This window comes from Athene noctua, chromosome 1 (assembly GCF_965140245.1).
Source record: "Athene noctua chromosome 1, bAthNoc1.hap1.1, whole genome shotgun sequence".
Taxonomy (NCBI): Eukaryota; Metazoa; Chordata; class Aves; order Strigiformes; family Strigidae; genus Athene; species Athene noctua.
The window spans coordinates 136,540,585-136,558,443 of NC_134037.1; the positions used below are offsets into that span (position 1 = coordinate 136,540,585).

General features: G+C 45.1%; 1 protein-coding gene across 3 annotated transcripts in view; it reads left to right on the forward strand.

Moving 5' to 3' along the window:
• LSAMP (limbic system associated membrane protein) overlaps window positions 1-17,859 on the forward strand; it is a 1,021,870-nt gene that overhangs the window by 845,535 nt on the left and 158,476 nt on the right. For all 3 annotated transcript variants that reach the window (XM_074897459.1, XM_074897458.1, XM_074897460.1), the window contains one exon: window positions 2,885-3,117. In XM_074897459.1, coding sequence (XP_074753560.1) covers window positions 2,885-3,117 — 233 coding nt within the window. The remainder of the gene's footprint in view (window positions 1-2,884; window positions 3,118-17,859) is intronic.

Consider the following 17,859-nt stretch of genomic DNA (forward strand, 5'->3'; position numbering starts at 1 on the left):
GTTAACATGCCATTTAATATTCTATTAGTATTGAATTAGCACTTATTACACTGTGAAAATCATCACCATAAATCCTTATTAAAGCGTGATCCGTACAGCTGGGTGGCATCTCTGGCAGACTAAGAGGGTGCGTGTGTGCAGACGGGACATACTGAGATGCATCTTCGACGTGGAGGCATGTTCAGAGCGCGCCAGGACTTGAAATTTCCACATTTGTACATTGATTTTCCCTGATGGTTTGAGAGGAACAGGTACGCTGAACAGAGCAGCTCAAATCTTCCCATTTTACTCCCTTCTCTCTCCTTTCTCCCCCTTACTTTATTCTGGTAGCACCTACTAACTTATTGTCGGGGCACTTGCAAGGTTGCCTGTCTGTAGCTATTGACCACCGTTCCAGTGCTGACCTCGGGCAGTGTAGGACAGGTTATGAGACACGTTTTCTCTTTGGCAGAGAGGAGGGAGTGTCTCTGGGTGAGTGTCTCCTCGGGAGCAAGAGGACAAGGCTTTGCTCTGACCTGAGGTGTTACTGACCCGAGGGACATCACAGGGACATCTTCCTCCAAGGAGAGCCACGGGATGCTGCGTGGTATCACACACATAGAGCTGTGGTGTAGGTCTGGAAAACAGCCCAGCAGGGCTGGTGCAGTGTGCTGGGTCTGCTGGTGCCCAGCAGCACAGATAGCTGTGCTGGGGGATTTTCAGAAGTGACTGAGAAACTTCAGCTCCCACTGACTTCAGCTTCAACTGTTAATCTGCTTAGCTTCTCACTGCCATCCCCCTCGGGATTTTCACAAATCCAAAATGCGCAGAGAGAGGTTTTGAACACCTTTGAAAAAAGACCTAACCCCCAATTCTCAGTGCCGTCACAACTCTACACAGGAACGTGTGTGCAAGAAGGTGGGTGACCCTAAGGCAGCCAACTCTGAAGATGGTTTGGGTGACCCTGTAGGGCCACTGCTCCCAGCCATGGGGCACTGTGACCTCCCCAGGTCCTTGCTTCTAGCTCCTGTCGCTGGTGATTACAACCCAGGGCGGCCAACCAAAACTGGGGCACCACCATGTTGCAGTGGTGCTGGTTTCTACATGTCAGCAGTTGCTCATGGATTCCCCTGCCTCCTTCTTTTTTACAAAGAGCAGCTTTTTAAAAACAGTACAGATCACCTCAGGACAAGTGCCTGCCTGGCCAGGAGGGTGGGCTCTGGCCTGACAGGCAAACTCTCTCTCCCCTCCCTTGGCTGGCTGGCGGCGGTGCTGGCTGGGGTCTGTTGGGCTGGTCTCTAAAGCAAATGTTTGTCAGCTCAGACAGAGCTGCCTCCAGCTTGGCCAGCAGCATGGTGTGCCTCTCATTGATGCCCACACCGCCTGGCTTTCCTCCTGCCCACAAGTAACCCCAGAACAACTCAGAGAGCACCCATGGGTGTGCCAAAGGGGAGGGGGTGAGAGGTGCGGGCTGTAATGGTAGGGTCACATAACAAGGGATGGCAGTTGCAGTGCACCATGAATGAACTGCATTCAAATAGAGGAACTTGGAAAATGTCTGACCCACGTTAAGAGGCTGTATGAAAGCCTACTGTCAAATATTTGTCTTATCTTCTAGCGATAATCTTTATCCTCTCTCTTTTCTCTCTCAAATCCAATGCATGCGTGAACAGTGGTGGGGAGAGGAGTTATTTGGCTGCTGGGAGGCTGTGGGCAGAGCTCTGAGGGGTGAAGGAGCACCAGTTCTGGAGATTGAGCTTCCCTATTGATCCGCAGAGCAAATACGGTGTGAGCTGCTGCAGGGCAAACACTCTCAGCCTGTCTGAGCCTGGCCCTGGTGGGTACGGCTGCCAGGGTGAAAGAGTTATATCCCCATGTCCCCTTCAGCCCTGGACATCTTGAATGAGACACGGCTGAGAGTGAGCAGGATGTGCCTCCACTTTGGCTCCTCCTCATCTCTTCTGTGCAAACCACCTTCTGGCGGTGGTACAGAGCAGGTGCCTTGGTCGAAATACATTTGTCCTTGCACTTTCATCGCTCTCTGTCAAGGAGCAAACTGCTTGTCATGCAGTTGCAATAAGGTTAATCTTCTGCTGCCTTGCAACAGTTGGCAATCGGGGATGTGGCAGTTGTGGATCCTGCTGCCACTCCGCTGCCCCTGGCTACCATTCCTCCTTTCCTGTCTGACCTGGGATGTTCACAGGACATACTGCATGTGTCACAGGGATGGCGGTGACACCCAGCTGCCTTTCCTTTTCAGCCTGGAATCTGTGCTTGTCTGCACAAGCCGGCAGATGTGCATCGGCAAGGGTTGTTTGTGTTAGTGGGGTTGTGTCTGAGGGGTAAATCCCTCTTTCCACAAAGCCATTTTGTGTCAGAGTTACAGAGAGGGGAGATACACCATAAGTCCCTCTTGCTTCTGAAATGGAGGGATGGAGCAGCTGTGCCCTGAGCTGACAAAGCTGGAGCTCTGAACCTTTGCCCTCCAGGCTGGTACGGGGCTGGGAATGCAACTCTCTTGTATACTTAACTTTTGAAGGTGAGGGATAAGCTCTGTCTGACCTTTCCCATTGGAGGGGTTAGAAAGGATTTTGTGATCAGGATCTGTTGTGGCCTTGCAAAATCATTTTTGGTGCACATGCAGGCCACACGCAAAAGGAAGAGAGAACAGGAGGCATGGTTGCCCCAAATCCCATGGTTTCATGAACCAAAGGGTTCCTGAAACTCGTCAAAAAATCATTGTGAAATATGTGGCCATGGAGCAGTGATGGTGAGAAGATACTGTGGTTCACTGGCAAGGCAGGAGTGTGCTATGGAGTTCCTGCAAAGTAGTAAAGGGAAGGGACCAAATTGAGATAATGGAGAGATTTGTTAATCTCCCCCTCACCTTTCTCATCCTCTGCAGGTGTTATGTAGAAGACAGAAGCTCCAAGGTGGCCTGGTTAAACCGTTCTGGCATCATTTTTGCTGGAGAAGACAAGTGGTCCCTGGACCCTCGAGTAGAGCTGGAGAAGAGAAACCCCCTGGAATACAGTCTGCGGATCCAGAAAGTGGATGTCTATGATGAGGGGTCCTATACGTGTTCAGTGCAGACACAGCACCACCCCAAGACTTCCCAGGTTTACTTGATCGTGCAAGGTAAGCAACATGGCTAAGAGGAGAGCAAAGAGGGAAAGACAGTGGGTGGAAGGGTCTGTACCTTTCTCGGAGAAACCCCAGGGTCACCAGGATACCTTCAGTTTACAGCAAGAGCTGGCAGGAGTGTCCCACTGCAGCGCAGCATGGCTTTACATTACTGTCAGTCTGTCCTTTCAAAAGCAGTGACAGAGCAGGGGACATCAGTGATGCCAAGACATATTCTAGTATAATGCAAACCTGGCTCCTGGCTCTGGTTGTTCTGGCACTGAGGGGAAAGCGTTTGTTTATAATGACACTTGTCAGAACATTGTGCTTGCCTCATCTCTTCTCATACAGCCCTCTGGTTTCTTTACCTCCTCCTTCCTCAGATTTCCTTTCTTTTTCCTTGTGTCAACAAGCTACTGTGCTGTGGTTTTTGGCTTTCCGTTGCCAACTCTTTGCAAGGCTGGAGAATTAATTTGCCTGGGTGTTTTCCTGTGCTGGGTGATTGGTTCCCAGGGTGTGCTGTCACTAGGCAGGTGTGAAACCTGGTGCCTGAGGTAGCTGCTGCGTACCTTCTGTTGCCCTCTCCTTTTTAGCTACCCTCCTCCTGTGTGTGTTATAGGAACTGGAAACTTGGCGATCTGAACCAGCATTGTCCTTTCCATGGTATAACAGAGAGTAAACACATTAAGGAGTTCACCAATTACTGGTAAGGACATTATGGAGTTTACTTGTTCCATCCTGTCCAGACCAGAATACCAAACAAGCGAGTTTACTCAGTTTTGTTTAGTTTTGCCTTTAATCTTCATGCCATTCTGTCTATCTGCCTATTTATCTAAAATATTTATAGAGCAGCTTAGATAGATAGGCATGTATGAATGTGTTCGATACATATTACAGATATGTTCAGCTTCTGCATTATCATTCAGGCAGGAGTTTGTTATTTCTCCTGATCGGTCAAGTAACCCAAAAGACTGCAGATTTTATTTCCCCCAGCAAGTGTTTGAATTGCTGGGGATATAAATGCGTGCATGAAGGGACTCTTCCTCTTGCTGGTATTACATGGCAAGCTGGGGTCAGAGGTGATGCTTTACATGCAAGTGTAGTGAGACAGAAGGCTCCTGGTTTGTCTTCTCGTGGAAAATCTTCCCCCAGCAGTGTGAAGTGCAGCATGTGCCAGCGGGCAGAGCAGCCTTCCCAGCTTGTCCAAGGGTTTGCTGGAGTGTGCTGGGAAGAAAATCCACTGCCCAACCCTGAAGGTGTACCCTGCCTCGCTGCTCGCCATAGCCGTGCATAGCTAATTGGCTGTAGGTGGTTTATGGCTGGTAAAATCTCACAGCAAACAATTTCCATTTACCTGTCAAGAAAAATATAGGTACAAATGAATTTTAGAGCCACGCGCATGTATTATTAATTTTATTTGTGCCTATCAGATATGGGCCTAAGCAGTGAGAATGAGTTCTCTAGTTTAGTCTTCACCTAAACATGTGAGTGTCCGGCTCTGAACTACTGCCACCTTTCTGAGGATGAGAAAATTCAGGTTTTGGCACATGTAAACTCTGGATGCCTGAAAACAAGCTATCTGTGGATAATCTTTGTTTAATGCCTGCCACAGATTTAGCAAAAGACCCACTGTAATATTGTGCTTATATTTAAAGTCCCAGGTCCTGTAATGCTGTAATTAGGTGAAACTCATAGCTTAGATTTTTCTAAAACTGAATTTCATCTGTTAGAGAAAACCCAAGCTAAATATAAATACAACATCCTTTACAATTAGGAAGAGTTAGAGTTAACATTTTAAACCACAGTTTTATTAGTTTAAAACTAATAAATAATTCATTTTAAATAATCTTAACTAATAAACCTAATTCATTAGAAAATAGTAGATGTTAGAAAATAATCCGTTTCCTCTCTATCATTTTCTCATATTGATTATTATTTTTCTCAAATTTGCAGCTTGTCTGCCTGAAAAATAGTCTGCCACTAGTACAAATTAAAGGAGTTTGGATATTGAGTCATGCTAAGCTTTTTAATTTTATTTATTTAATATATTTTATTTACTTCATATTCATAAATTTTAAAACATCAGATATGGGAAGTTCCCAAATGTAAAAATAAATAAATAAAAGGAAGTACAGGCCCTGAAAAATTAAATGATAGGGTGGTCAACTGATCTGTGTGGTAATCTGGCAGGAGGATTTCTGGAACGATGGTCAGTGATTCCCTTCGAACAAGCCCAGGGAAACTGAAACAAGCCAGGGCCAGTGACTCCTTGCTAGGTTTGCACACACTGGCAATGCCTGGGTTTGTGGTGAAAGATCCTGCAATGATAGCTGCTCGTGCCCTGGAAGCAATAGGCTGCCTTAAGGCTGCGCCCAGGCTTCCCATTCTGTTCAGTTAGTGCTGTCATGGGTATTTCTGCTCCCCACTGCGCTGTATGTCAAAGTCAAGTCCTTAATCTCCCGCAGTTCAACACCCTCATCTGTATAGCCACTGTGCAAACCCAGCCCCTGTTACCTCTAGAAACAAAGGGGATAGCTATATCACAGAATCACAGAATCGTCTAGGTTGGAAAGGACCTTCAAGATCATCCAGTCCAACTGTTAACCTAGCACTGACAGTTCCCAACAACACCAGATCCCTCAGCACCGGGTCAACCCGACTCTTCAACCCCTCCAGGGATGGGGACTCCCCCCCTGCCCTGGGCAGCCCATTCCAACGCCCAACAACCCCTTCTGCAAAGAAATACTTCCTAAGAGCCAGTCTGACCCTGCCCTGGTGCAGCTTGAGGCCATTCCCTCTTGTCCTGGTGTTGGTTCCTTCGTTCAAGAGACTCATCCCCCCTCTCTGCACCCTCCTTTCAGGGAGCTGTAGAGGGCCATGAGGTCTCCCCTCAGCCTCCTCTTCTCCAGACTAAAACCCCCAGTTCCCTCAGCCGCTCCCCATCAGACCTGTGCTCCAGACCCTGCACCAGCTCCGTTGCCCTTATAGATGGAGAATGCAACTTGCATCTCCACAGTGCCGACTGAAATAGATGGGCTTTGGTGCGTCTTAAGGATTCACTACATTTAGATTACTGCAGGTGAATGGAGTTGTATTCTAGGAGCAGGTCCTTTCCTGCCTTGAGAAAATCAGCTTTCTCTGGGGTGAGCTCTGCTTGGTGCGCTCTGCTGGCCAGAGCTGCAGGAAGAAGGACATCACCTCTCTAATGTGTGTGCCTGAGTTCTTTAGTATTTCCAAGGAAAGAGCCGATTCTGCCGCTGACTCAGTCTGCTGCTTTTCTCTCTTAAGTGTGTATGTCCACTGACAGAATCACTCTCAGCTGGGGCATATTGCAGAGGTCTGAAAGGTGGGTAATGAAACAACCCTGAAGAAAAAAAATCACAACTTGATAGAAAACTACCAGTAGGAAAAGTCCCCTTCATAAGTCTTTACTCTTTTTCAAACTTAAAGCCAACTTTCCTGGTAGCAGTAGGCATTCCCTGCCAAAAGATTCATTGATTTAACTGTTGTCATCTCTCTGGTCTTGCTGACCCAGGTGGGCAGCACTGCTTGCAGGGTGGGTTGGGCTGGAGGCAGCTGCCTCTGCCCAGCTCAGTTCCTACAAGATGCTGGCACTGGCTTTCCTCACTGGCGTCAATGCCCGAAGAGACTGCTCTGAACCACCACCTTGCTCAGAGTGTTTCATGCTGCTTCAGTTGGACTGTAATAGCCACTAGTGAGTCTTTCTGTTTACTACCCCAGATATTTCTGTTGGTATCTGATCAGAGGAGCAATGAGCTGGAACAGCCCACAGGAAGTGGTCTTGTCCTTGCCCATGTGGTGAGACAAGATCAGCTATACAGTGGCTGCCCCTAACGGGTTTTTTGAAGACACCCTGTGCCTGCATAGCTGGCACATGGCCATTATTTCACTCTCCTTGCACTTAGAAACCTTTCATTAACACACTATCCAAACTGATTTTACCACCAATTATTTCTGGTCCTTCCAAGACACTTGGTGGTAATTTCTCCCCCTCTTCCTCAAAACTACCTTTTAGCCCATTAATCCCTGTGTCTCAGATCTCTCTAATCCAGATTAACGGGCTCATTACTTCTTGCAGATCGTATTTCCAGTCCTTATGTCATATGTATTTCACTACTGTCTGATCTGTCTGCATGTTTTCTTAAGTGTACTGTCCAAAACCAAAGCAAGAGTTCCAGTTTAGGACTCAGTTGTGCAGATAAAAGTGCAAGCTGTGTTTGGCATATCATGCTACACATACCAAATCCCAGAATAAGAGATTTACCTTTTTTAATGAGACTGCCTCATTGCTTTTGCTTATTCAGTCTCTCTGCTGCTTTCTAACCCTCTGTTACTGGTCTGCAGCACAGTCTGCAGCTCATTCCCCACTTCTGTTTTTGAGCATTAATTGTTTTTCCCCCTTTCCTGAGCACAGTGCTTTGTGCTTGCTGTTGTTGGATGCCATCTGGTTGGTTTCTCCATGGAGACCACTTCTTCGGCTTGCTTATGATCCTGGTCTCCAAAGCACTTGCAGCTGCCCCCAACTTAGTGTCATTGACAAAAGTCAGGTGCCTTCTTTCTGTTCCATCATGAAGGTGTTAATTAAAGTATTGAAGAGATCAGGGCACAAAAGCGGACTGTGGTAGCAACCCACTGAAACCTCCATCCCTGGTGGATAGTGCTCTGTTGATTGCAGCTCTTTGAAGCATCCTGATGGTGATTTAACATCCGCCATGTTCTCTTAAGTTTGTTCAAGAGACTGTTGGGCCTTCTGAAGTCAAGATATATCACATCATCACACATACTGCTCATGCATTATCTGCTATGCCAGATACCCTACAAAAAAAAGGGAATGAGGCTGGGGTGACATGATATGCGCTTGCCAAAAGTACATTGCTTTTTTTTTCTTTTTCTTTATTGTATTATTATCCTCTAGATGCTTATAAATGGGATGTTTAATCATTCATTCCAGGATGTTGAGTGACTTGTTCTGGGAGACTGAGTCGTAACGGGGATGTGGTGGCTGCTCCTTTCCCAGTGTTACCTTGGGTTCTTTTAAGGGTATATCCTCAAGCCTTTCTCAGGCATTTTAATGGAGAAACCCCTATAGCCCTTACTCGTCTCATCAGGGTCACAGGCACAAGGTCACAGAGATCTTAGCAGGCATGGGGTTTAAAAGTTTCTGCCATAAAGACTTACGCCCATCCAAGTCAGGCTAAATGAGTAACTCTTTCAAGTAGGAGCAAGCAGATGGTTGCTGTATTTGTTTTCAGAGCCTTTATGGCAAGGCATCATGGTGAATGGAAATGGTTGGGAGCTTACAGTGAAGCTAAAACATTTCACTGGTTTTGGCTTTGAATAAAATTTAATCAGGAAGATTTTACAAGTCTAAGGTGCTTTTTCTGGTCAAAATTGGGAAGAGAAAAAGGTATAGCATTGTCACAGCCTATCTAAAGCTCAGCTGAGGTATGGAGAACTTGCATTCACGTTTTTGCTCAGAGCCTGGGACTCCTGCAGGTGAACTAACATTTCTTGCAATTCTTAGTTTTTTACTGTTTAAAGAATGTGGGCTGTCCCTTGTTATAATGTTTATTTCATGAAAAAAAAAAAAAAATCAAAAGGGTTTTGTTGTTCTGGCAAAACAAAAACAAATTTGGAAGCGTTAGAAGCAAATTTTCACAGAGCAGAATCCTTGTTTACTGCCTAGCTCTAATCACAAACTCAAAGTCAAATGTATAGCAGCTGAAGGCCAAATCCTACAGTTTTCTTTTAAACTGGTAGGCATTAGTGTGTGAAAAGAACCACAGGGTGTAGCCTTTCTCCATTATGCATTGCCTTTGTAGAGCTCCTTGCTTGCAAAGATTCAAACTGACCATTCATTGTTTCAAAGTGGTATAAAGATGTATTTGTTGTTGCTGGGACTTAACCATAGAAAATTTATTATTAACTCTGTGTGGTAGATTAGCTGTGCCCCCTCTCAGTCCACTCCCCTGAAATTAAAGGACTTTGTGTGGGTGACTGGTAAAACACTGAAGAGAGAAATCTTTTACCCAGAAAGGCAGCTGAAGCCAGCCAGGCTTCCCCTGTGTCAGCACTGCTCTGCTAGCGAGCCCCTCGTCAAAAGCTGGGACTAGGGCTGAGGCAGGACAGTGTTGTCCACCATCTGCTCAGCCCTTGCCCTCATTGCAGAGGACAATGATACAGAAAGATTATGCTTTAGACTTCGGGACTGTGAGAAGGTTTTCTGAGCAGAACTGAAGCAAGGCACGTGAGTGTGTTGTGTAAGAGCCTGAAGTCAGATACCAGGTGGAGGTAACTTCTGCTGGTCACCAAGCCTGGGACCTGAGCCAGTGAGCCAGAGTGGGGTTCGTGCGACAAAATGGAGATGTTACCACTGGAATGGGTCACCTTGGACTCCCTTTGGCATTAGTGAGGAGAAGCAGGCTCTTCTGAGATACAGTCCAGCTCACCCTAAGGTAGCCATCCAAAATTCATCAGACGAATTGACCAGTGGAAATGTCGGCATCCCTCCACTGGCTGCAGAGGGGAGCCCAGGGTGAGCATTACCTATGGTGCCATGCATGCTCTTTCTGTCATTCTCCACTAGAATTTATTCCCTGCCAGAATATGGGGCTGGTGGCTGTCGGATCTTGTGGTGGTTCAATGGGAGATGAGAGCCAGGCTGGTTTTGAGCTCAGCAGGGCTGAAGTGGGAGCCCATCTTCCCTTGACATTTCTGGCCTTCCCATTTCTCGGCCAGTGCTGGAAGCAGAGCTTTTTGAAGAGAGCTGAAGCTATTTTTCCTTTGCTAGCCAGACAATAAGGATGTTGGAGTCAGATGCTGCTCTCCGAGAGATGTTTGCTTCCCTGCTTTGTGGGCGCAGAGCCCAGAATTCAGAGGGATCTTTCTGAGCGCTAACACCATAGCATTTTCAATTCCAGGGAGTCTGCAGTAGGTAAGAATGAGCACAGACCACTTTGTCTTTTTCAGGACATAGCCCCAGTGGGAAAATGACAGTGAATTTGGCATGCTGTTGCAAAGAATAATGAGATAACATGGGAGTATGAATTTTCTGGGAGGAAGAAGAAAGATCATTTTACTGGGAGCAGTGGGGGAGAAGAAGAAAAGATTGGAGGGAAGAGATAAATTCAGATTACTGTGGGGACAGGGAGAGACAGGACCAGTGTGTTTAGAAGGAAGTGACAGCAGACCAGTTTGATGGGAAAAATAAGCTGAGAGAGCAGGGAATCATCTTGGGGAAAAACACGGTAGATCTTGCTGCCTCCCTTCCGCTGTTACCATGGACCGTAATTTCCTACCAGCAAAATAATTCCAGAATTTCAGGCACACAGTAGTATTGGCGGCAATCTTTCTAGGTGTTCTGTGGTGGTTTGTTTTGCCCAAACTCATAAATTGCAGGAAACTGCACCTGGTTTTTCACAGGTTACGAAGGAACTTCCTGCTGCTCCCCATCTAGTATTTTTATGGCCTCCCAATAGTATCCTGATGCCTCTTAACTTCTGTTTTCCCATCTCCCTGCATGGCTGGAATGTTACTATGCAGCATAGGGTTTGGCTCTGTTATATAGGTTGGATCTCAGCACTTCTTACTGCATAAATCAGGAGGTTTTTCTGGAAATATTTTGGTGCTTGCTTTGCAGGTGCAGGCAGGAGACAAAAACAGACTACTTCAAAAAATGCTTACTCATTTTGGAGAAAGAAGCATTGCATAAAATACATGGAATGCTTTTCTATGGCTCGGAGGAAGGATCTTGATATGATAATCCACCTCCTTAGTGATATAAATCATCTTAGCTTGAGTGGTCTCTTTAGAGCAGTATCAGCTGATTTTGTGTGATTTTGTCTCATCAGCTGATCCTAGATTCAGACCAGCGCTGTGAAAGATTTTGCCTTGTTATTTCTCGGTCTGATTGTCTCAGTCTGCTGTCCCAAGTCTTAGCCTGGACTGTAAAACAAGTGGAGTAGGGACAATATCTTGCTCTCAATTCCAAACACAGCAGGAACCTGGTCCCACCATCGACTCTGCCAACCTGTGAGAGATTGCAAATATCCATTAATTGTAAAGCCAAGCATGTCCCTGCTCCCACTGCTGAAAAAGCAGTGGCTGTGGTAGCACAACAGAGTTGCCTTGACCTGTTGCAAGCCTTGAAATTTGACCCAGTTTGCCCACAACAGTATATAACCCTTGGACATCCCAAGGCATACATTCCCATCGCCTGCTCCCTCCACGATGGCCAGTGTCTTGTTAGTAGTGAGTGAACACTTTTTTTACCACATCCTCTTGAGATCTTTTTGCAGAAAAAAAGTGCTAGTATAACCGGGAATAAATATCTTATTCATTTTACATAGTGGGCCTCTAACTGCTTAGTAGCCTGAAAATGAGCCAAAATGTGTTTAAAAAAAATTCTTCAACAGCTCTGATCTGAAGCTTTGGATTTCTAACCCAGAATAATGAGAATAGATATATAGTTAGTCTCCACTAGAAACTTTAGGATCAGGTTGTCTTTTTACTTGCAATACGGATGAAAGCTGAGGTTAATCATGCTCCACATTTCTCTGTCTCAGATCAACCTTTTCTATAGCTTTACCGCCAGGTTGAGGCTCGCTCAGTTGAGTTTTTATTATATCCAAACCCTAGAGATACTGTGAGTATCTTGGCTTCCTAAGGAAACAAAGTGTGTATGGGTTTATTTGTACGGTTCTGCTGTTAGCCTGCCCTTCTGCTTGGCAGTCCTCTGCTCAGCTCACTCCAGCACCCCTCGTACCTGCCGTGACCTTGCCCCAAAAAGAGCTCCTGCCCCCAAAATTCTCACTAGGGAACCCCCAGTGTCATCCTGCATCCCGTACTACTGGGATGCAGAAAAGTCTGTATGGTGGCAAGTTGGTTTGGAGCCGCGCGCATGCCAGTGGGCAGGTGTCACCTTGTCTAAAAGTGTTTAAGAGCTCTGAAGGTTTTCTGAGGTATGTCTGAGGCATCAGGACCTAGGACACGTAGCTGTGGTAAACCAGGCCTTGCTAATTCCAGTGTTCATGGAACAGTGTGTTCCTTTTGTCTGTTTTTTCTTATTTCACTGGTGCCAGCGGAGTCGATACTGCAAATCTGCCATGCTCAAAACTCCATATGGGATGAAATTCCAGATTCCTAGGGTCCACCAGCTCATGTTCTGTGTTTTTGGCTGCTGTGTTACTGTCTACACTCATCATAGCTGTGTGTTAGTGGATGAGAACCTGGATCAAAGTCTCGATTCCACTGAAATTAAAGGGAACTTCGTTTCATTGGAGCCAACACTTCATCTGAAATTGGAATTGGCTAGAAACAGATTGTAAAATAAACCTAAACTGAGCCAGCAGTTCAAAACCAACATCAAGACTTTATAAAGAAGCAAATTTATTTCCTACTTTAAAAGCTTTCCATTTTTCTATTTAATACGAATTAATTACAGAGAGAAAGAAATTGTATTTCAGGAAAGGGAACAGGGGGATAGTATTTCTAAAATGAGACTATTTTAAAAGTAACTTGAGGATTTGAAGAGTGGAGAAAGGCAGGTGGGCATGGTCTCTGCGCTCTGCCTTCCATGTGTCTGCATGGTGCATACTGACCCCAGCCAACCCACAGTAACCTTGTGCTCCTACTATTTGACTCTATCCAGTTGCTGGCCCTCATCAGTCTTTGAGTGGATACATAGTCTGATTTTTTAGGGTGTATGCACTCTGCGCCTTGTAGGATAAGCCTCCAGCTGCTTTCCACAAAAACAACAAATTATAAATTGTATTAAGTAATATGTTTTCAAGGTTTGGATTTTGATGGCTTTTTCAGAACTCCAGCTCTTCTTTTTATCTTTAGAAACATTGGAATTGCTACCCCAGTAGCAGCTCCCTACTCACCAGAAAGTGAAGAAACATTCTGAGAAAATAATGATTTAATATCACATTTCCTGTATAGCCACTAAAATGTCAGGAGTTGGTTGCTTGGGAAAAAACCCTCCAAAATAACAGAATAGCAGCTTGGTTTAATAAAGCCTGAGATGTGATAGTTAAGGGGAAAAAATAACTTGCCAAATGTGCACACAACAAAATCGACAAAAAAGAAACAGATACTTAGACATATGGCTTCCATTTATGGAGTATTCAGACAGGGAGCACTTTCTCAAAACCCAGCCACAGCTTTTGAAAATGTCTTTTAAAAAACAAATATTAGGTTAAAAAGTGTTAATCCCCAACAGAAAACCAGAGAAAAGTTGTTCCTGGGAAGGAAAGAAAGGTCGACGTGGGCAGTCTGAGGAAGCGGGTGCATGTGGCCACTCTCATCGGCAGCACTGGGTCTCTCTCTGCCTGTCAGTGACAGCTCAGGCTATCGGTGGGCAGACCTGTGAAGGAGGAACCAAGCCCTGCTTGAGAAGTTGTAGTGGCACATGAAAGTCTGAGAGTACGATCAAAAGGTCGGTTTGTTTCTCATAGACACATTGGGAGCACTGTCATTTGCTTGCCTGCCTTTTGCTGAAAGACCATTTGGAGATCCCCAGATGGGGGTTGTGAGCTTTCTCAGTTCAGATATCAAAAGGCTGAGGCTGCTGAGGCTTAGGCAACACTACTTTTAACATTTCCTCCTTTTTCATGTATCAGATTTCCTTTACATCATCTATTTGATGGCGTGATCTTGTAGTTCTTAAGTCCTCCATAGAATCTTCTAGGAACATCTTAATTTATTATGTGGACACATGCAGGAATGAGGAACAGTTCTTAAAAAATAAAATTTTCAGGTCTCCTTAAACAGCAAAATAAACTACAACTACAGTTTTTCTTCCCATTTCATGAAGGTTACCTTTAAAAAAAATCTGTGGAGAAAAAAACCCTGATAACTAGGGAGGTCCTCTTTAATGAAATGAGAATTGGATTTTGGTGATAAGTTTTAATTTAGGGCAAATAATTTAATTGGAATGACTCATTAATTTTGGGGTGCATAAATTGGGCCTCTGGCAGCCTATTATCTTTATCCCTTTCTGAGTCCTCTGTCAGCAATATAAGAAGAGTCTTTTGCCTTTAATAAGGTAATCCCTTTGAATGTGTGGGGAAGGGACTCTCATGGTGCAGTGATTTTAACATAACAGCATCTCACCTTTGGGTGCCCTCAGTTTATGAGCTGTTCAGGCTGCAAGACCACTGGGTCTCACAATGTCCTGGTATATGGATACTCAGCTGTGCACAGGTGATGGGTGATGTGGTGGGCCTAGGGCATCTGGTCATGGTTGACTTGGGCATAAGAGGGGTTAGTAGCGCTCTGCCTGGAAGGGCGGTTGTGAGCTGGCTGCTGGATGTGTTGACAAAACTGTCTGCAAAGAGACCAGGACTATGTCACCAGAAGAAGTTGTATGTTAGGACTAGAGTACTAGTACTGTACTGTACTCTTGAGTTAGTGGGCGAGTGGAACATCTACTAACTCTTTGTTAACTGGGAGGTTCAGCTCTCAGCTTCTGTACATGGCAAGTATATCCATTAATGGGTTAAGTGCAGACAGGTGAAGTAAACCACACAGAATAAAGAGTATTTTGAAGGGAGAGAAGCCAAGAAGCAAGATCCTAAGCCCAAATTCCACATGGCCCTCACGCAGGTGCCGCAGCAGCAGCAGTCTGGAGAGTCTCTTCAAAATGATTGTCCCCTTTTAGACTGATGGAAATGTGTACTTTTGGGTATGTTCCTGTTTTGAATGCAAAAAAAAAAAAAAAAGAAAGAAAAAAAAGTTTTTGCGAGTAGGATAAATCTCCCCAAATAACCATGGAACAGACTTTGCAAGGTAGAAGCCTTATGACCTTGACTATACAAATGATTTTAGGGATTATGAATGCATAGAACTCCCAATTCACGATTTTTACCCGGAAGATTAATCTACTTGTTGACCTACAAGAAAGAGGTTAAGAACAAAATTTCATAGGGACGCCACCCCTTGTTAACCTCTCAGAGGTAGGAGTAAAATCCATGTCCAGAGATAAACATCTCTGTCACTTAGTCTTTTAAGTGTAACTCTCTTAAGGTGTTGCATCTCTTGTCTGGATGAACACTTTGTCGTGCAAACAGAAGTGGTATATTACAGGTGAGATTCATCACACTTAGACATCTAAGTGTTAGTAGCACAAATCTAACCTAGTTATCTGGCTTTCATCTGTAGTCTCTTGGGAGAAGTTTCGTCTTACTCTTTCTGCTGTCCGCCTTGAGATAATGTGATGGATCATCCTCCAAAAGTCCCCGTTTCTCTGTTTGGACTACTAGAGGAATGTGAATGACTAATTTAGATTACCACAGCAAACTTTTCAACGTCTAAAATTTGGTGACATGAATCCGCCTTTTATGTCCATGCAGGAAAGATGAAACTGTGTAAGAGACTAGTTCTAGACACTCCAGCATTACCTACAATCTAATACTGTCTCCTCAGCAGCACTGACTGGCCTTGACTCTTCCTTTTGCCATAACCTAGACTGTGTGACTTTAAATAATACAACAATACCTTTTCTTTTAGTCTATCATCTGTTCTACACTGGATAACATTTTCAGTTCTCATCCCTGATATATTTACCATGCTCACAATGGGCAGCTGCATCCCCCTCTAAATGTCTTACTTTAAGCCTGATAAAATTCATGCAAGCTCTCCCAGTGGAAGGCTGCCATCTCCTTGTCTGGATACTCTTGCCTGCTGTTTCCCACTGAGCCAGAGGGTAAGGGACTCCCCTGTAATAAACATTTCTGCACTTCCTGCTCCCAGAGTCACTGGGCCAGCAAAGCCCAGAGGCACAGGCTAAATTTTTCACTAGATGAGTAATGCAATTCTAGCCCAAACTATTCCATGGCACTCAATTCTTCTGGATTTCATGCTGCCCCTGTCTCTCTATTCCTTGAACTCCTTTGAGACATCACTTAGTGTTAGACCCAAGTACTTCTTCCTCCGTTCTTTCTTCTTCCTGAAGGGAGAACTATATAAAATTTCAAAAAGAAACCCCAGATATTTAGTCACTTGCATCTACAGTTCTTGGGAGCTGCAGTGACTGTTGCGTATCAGTGCTGGGTGTTGCCATGCTTGTTTCCATCTCTGGTGCTGCAAAGTCCATTATTCCCCATGGATTTCACTGTGTTACCCTCTTCTTCCTGGGGTTCAGGAGCACACCGCTGACTGGTCTCCCTGCCAGCTCTTTCCACTTCCTTAAAGAACAGACGAACAAAACTCCCACAAAAAAATCCAGAACACTCCTCTACATCTCTATTTTTCTAATCCTATTGGTTTTATGGGCACGTTTCTGTCAGCAGTTGCAGAAACTCCCAAGTCTGCACCTGAACAGCAGAAACTCTCCTCTCTTTGGCTCCCAGATCAAATCAAATTGCTGTTTATTTCATTGCCCTGATAAATTTTTTATTAACTGTGTTAGAAGTCTGTGAGGAAGAGCGAGGGGGAAAAGAAAGAAAAAAGCTGTTCAGGAATGTAGTCTGGGCAAAGTGCCCACAATTAATGGGGTAGCAGTGACCAGCGGGTATTTGAAAATTTGCCGGTGCCAACTGCCGGGAGGTTTTTGCTGCTTGTGACAGCTGGTCATTGTTACTGGACAACTGCTTCTGTGTACATCTTAGATCTGTGTCTTTGTACATCTCTTACCAAGTCACTCTCAGTTTCTGTTTTGCAGGGACATACTGAAGCAATTAGGGCATGTTGGATGATGGCAGGGATGAGCGAACGGTGTTGGGTAATACACAAAAAATACAAAAGCACTTCTCTTCTACTCTAACCCTAATTCTCCTGTCTCGAGATGAGCTTAAACCACTGTCCCTGAGATAGGCCTCCCTCAGCATTCTATGAATTTGAATTGTGGCTTTGCAGCTCTACCCAACCACCTACAGGGCTCTTGGCCTCTTCAAATTATAGCCCATTCTGAGTGATAGCCCTCTTTAAGGAAGCAAATCCCACCTTTTGATGCACCGTATATGTTGCTGCATGTCTGCTGGTCTACTAGTGAAATAGTGAACACCTACTCTTGATGAAACGTTGAAAGCTCAGATGGTTTCTACTGCACAGTAGCTGCTAATGAGGGCAAACTGAGACTGCTGACTGTGCCACCCAACCTGAGGGAAAGGATCAGTAAAGGTAAACGTCTTGTATGTATCTGGCAGAAGCCCATCTAAGAGGCATCATGTCTCCTTGGGAATTCAGTAAGTCCTGCAGATAGGCCAAAGCAGAATAGTTGATGTAGAGAAGGATCTCAGAACAGAAGGGTGGGATAGAATGCCGGCACATTCAGGTGGGAGGGAAGTGACGATAGCGTTCATCTGTTGGGGAAGATAAAAGCCTTGTATCCATTCTCATCAACATTTTTGATCTGGAGGTCCCCACAAGGGGCAGTTGCTTGGCTATGCATAAGCTTTAGGTGTGTGGAGACTTTTTCAGGGTCTAGAGGGGACTCTGAGGCAAAATGCACCCATGGTGCCTGACATGAAGGGAATATGTGAAATAGGAAATTGTTGTGGATGCTAATCCTCCCAGGTTTTTGTAGTTTCTGTTCCTCCTCCCTTCTGTTCCTGGTCTGGTACACTCAGCCATTGCCCTCTTCTGGAAGGGGAAGCTCAGACCACTAATGGAAAGAACTGTCCTGAGCTCTTAGGAGATGTACGGTCATGCCTTCTCAGGAGCTTCCCAACCCAGTACTATAGAGCTAACAGCAGAGTGACCTGATTCTTTTGAAAGGCATAACTGGGGCACACT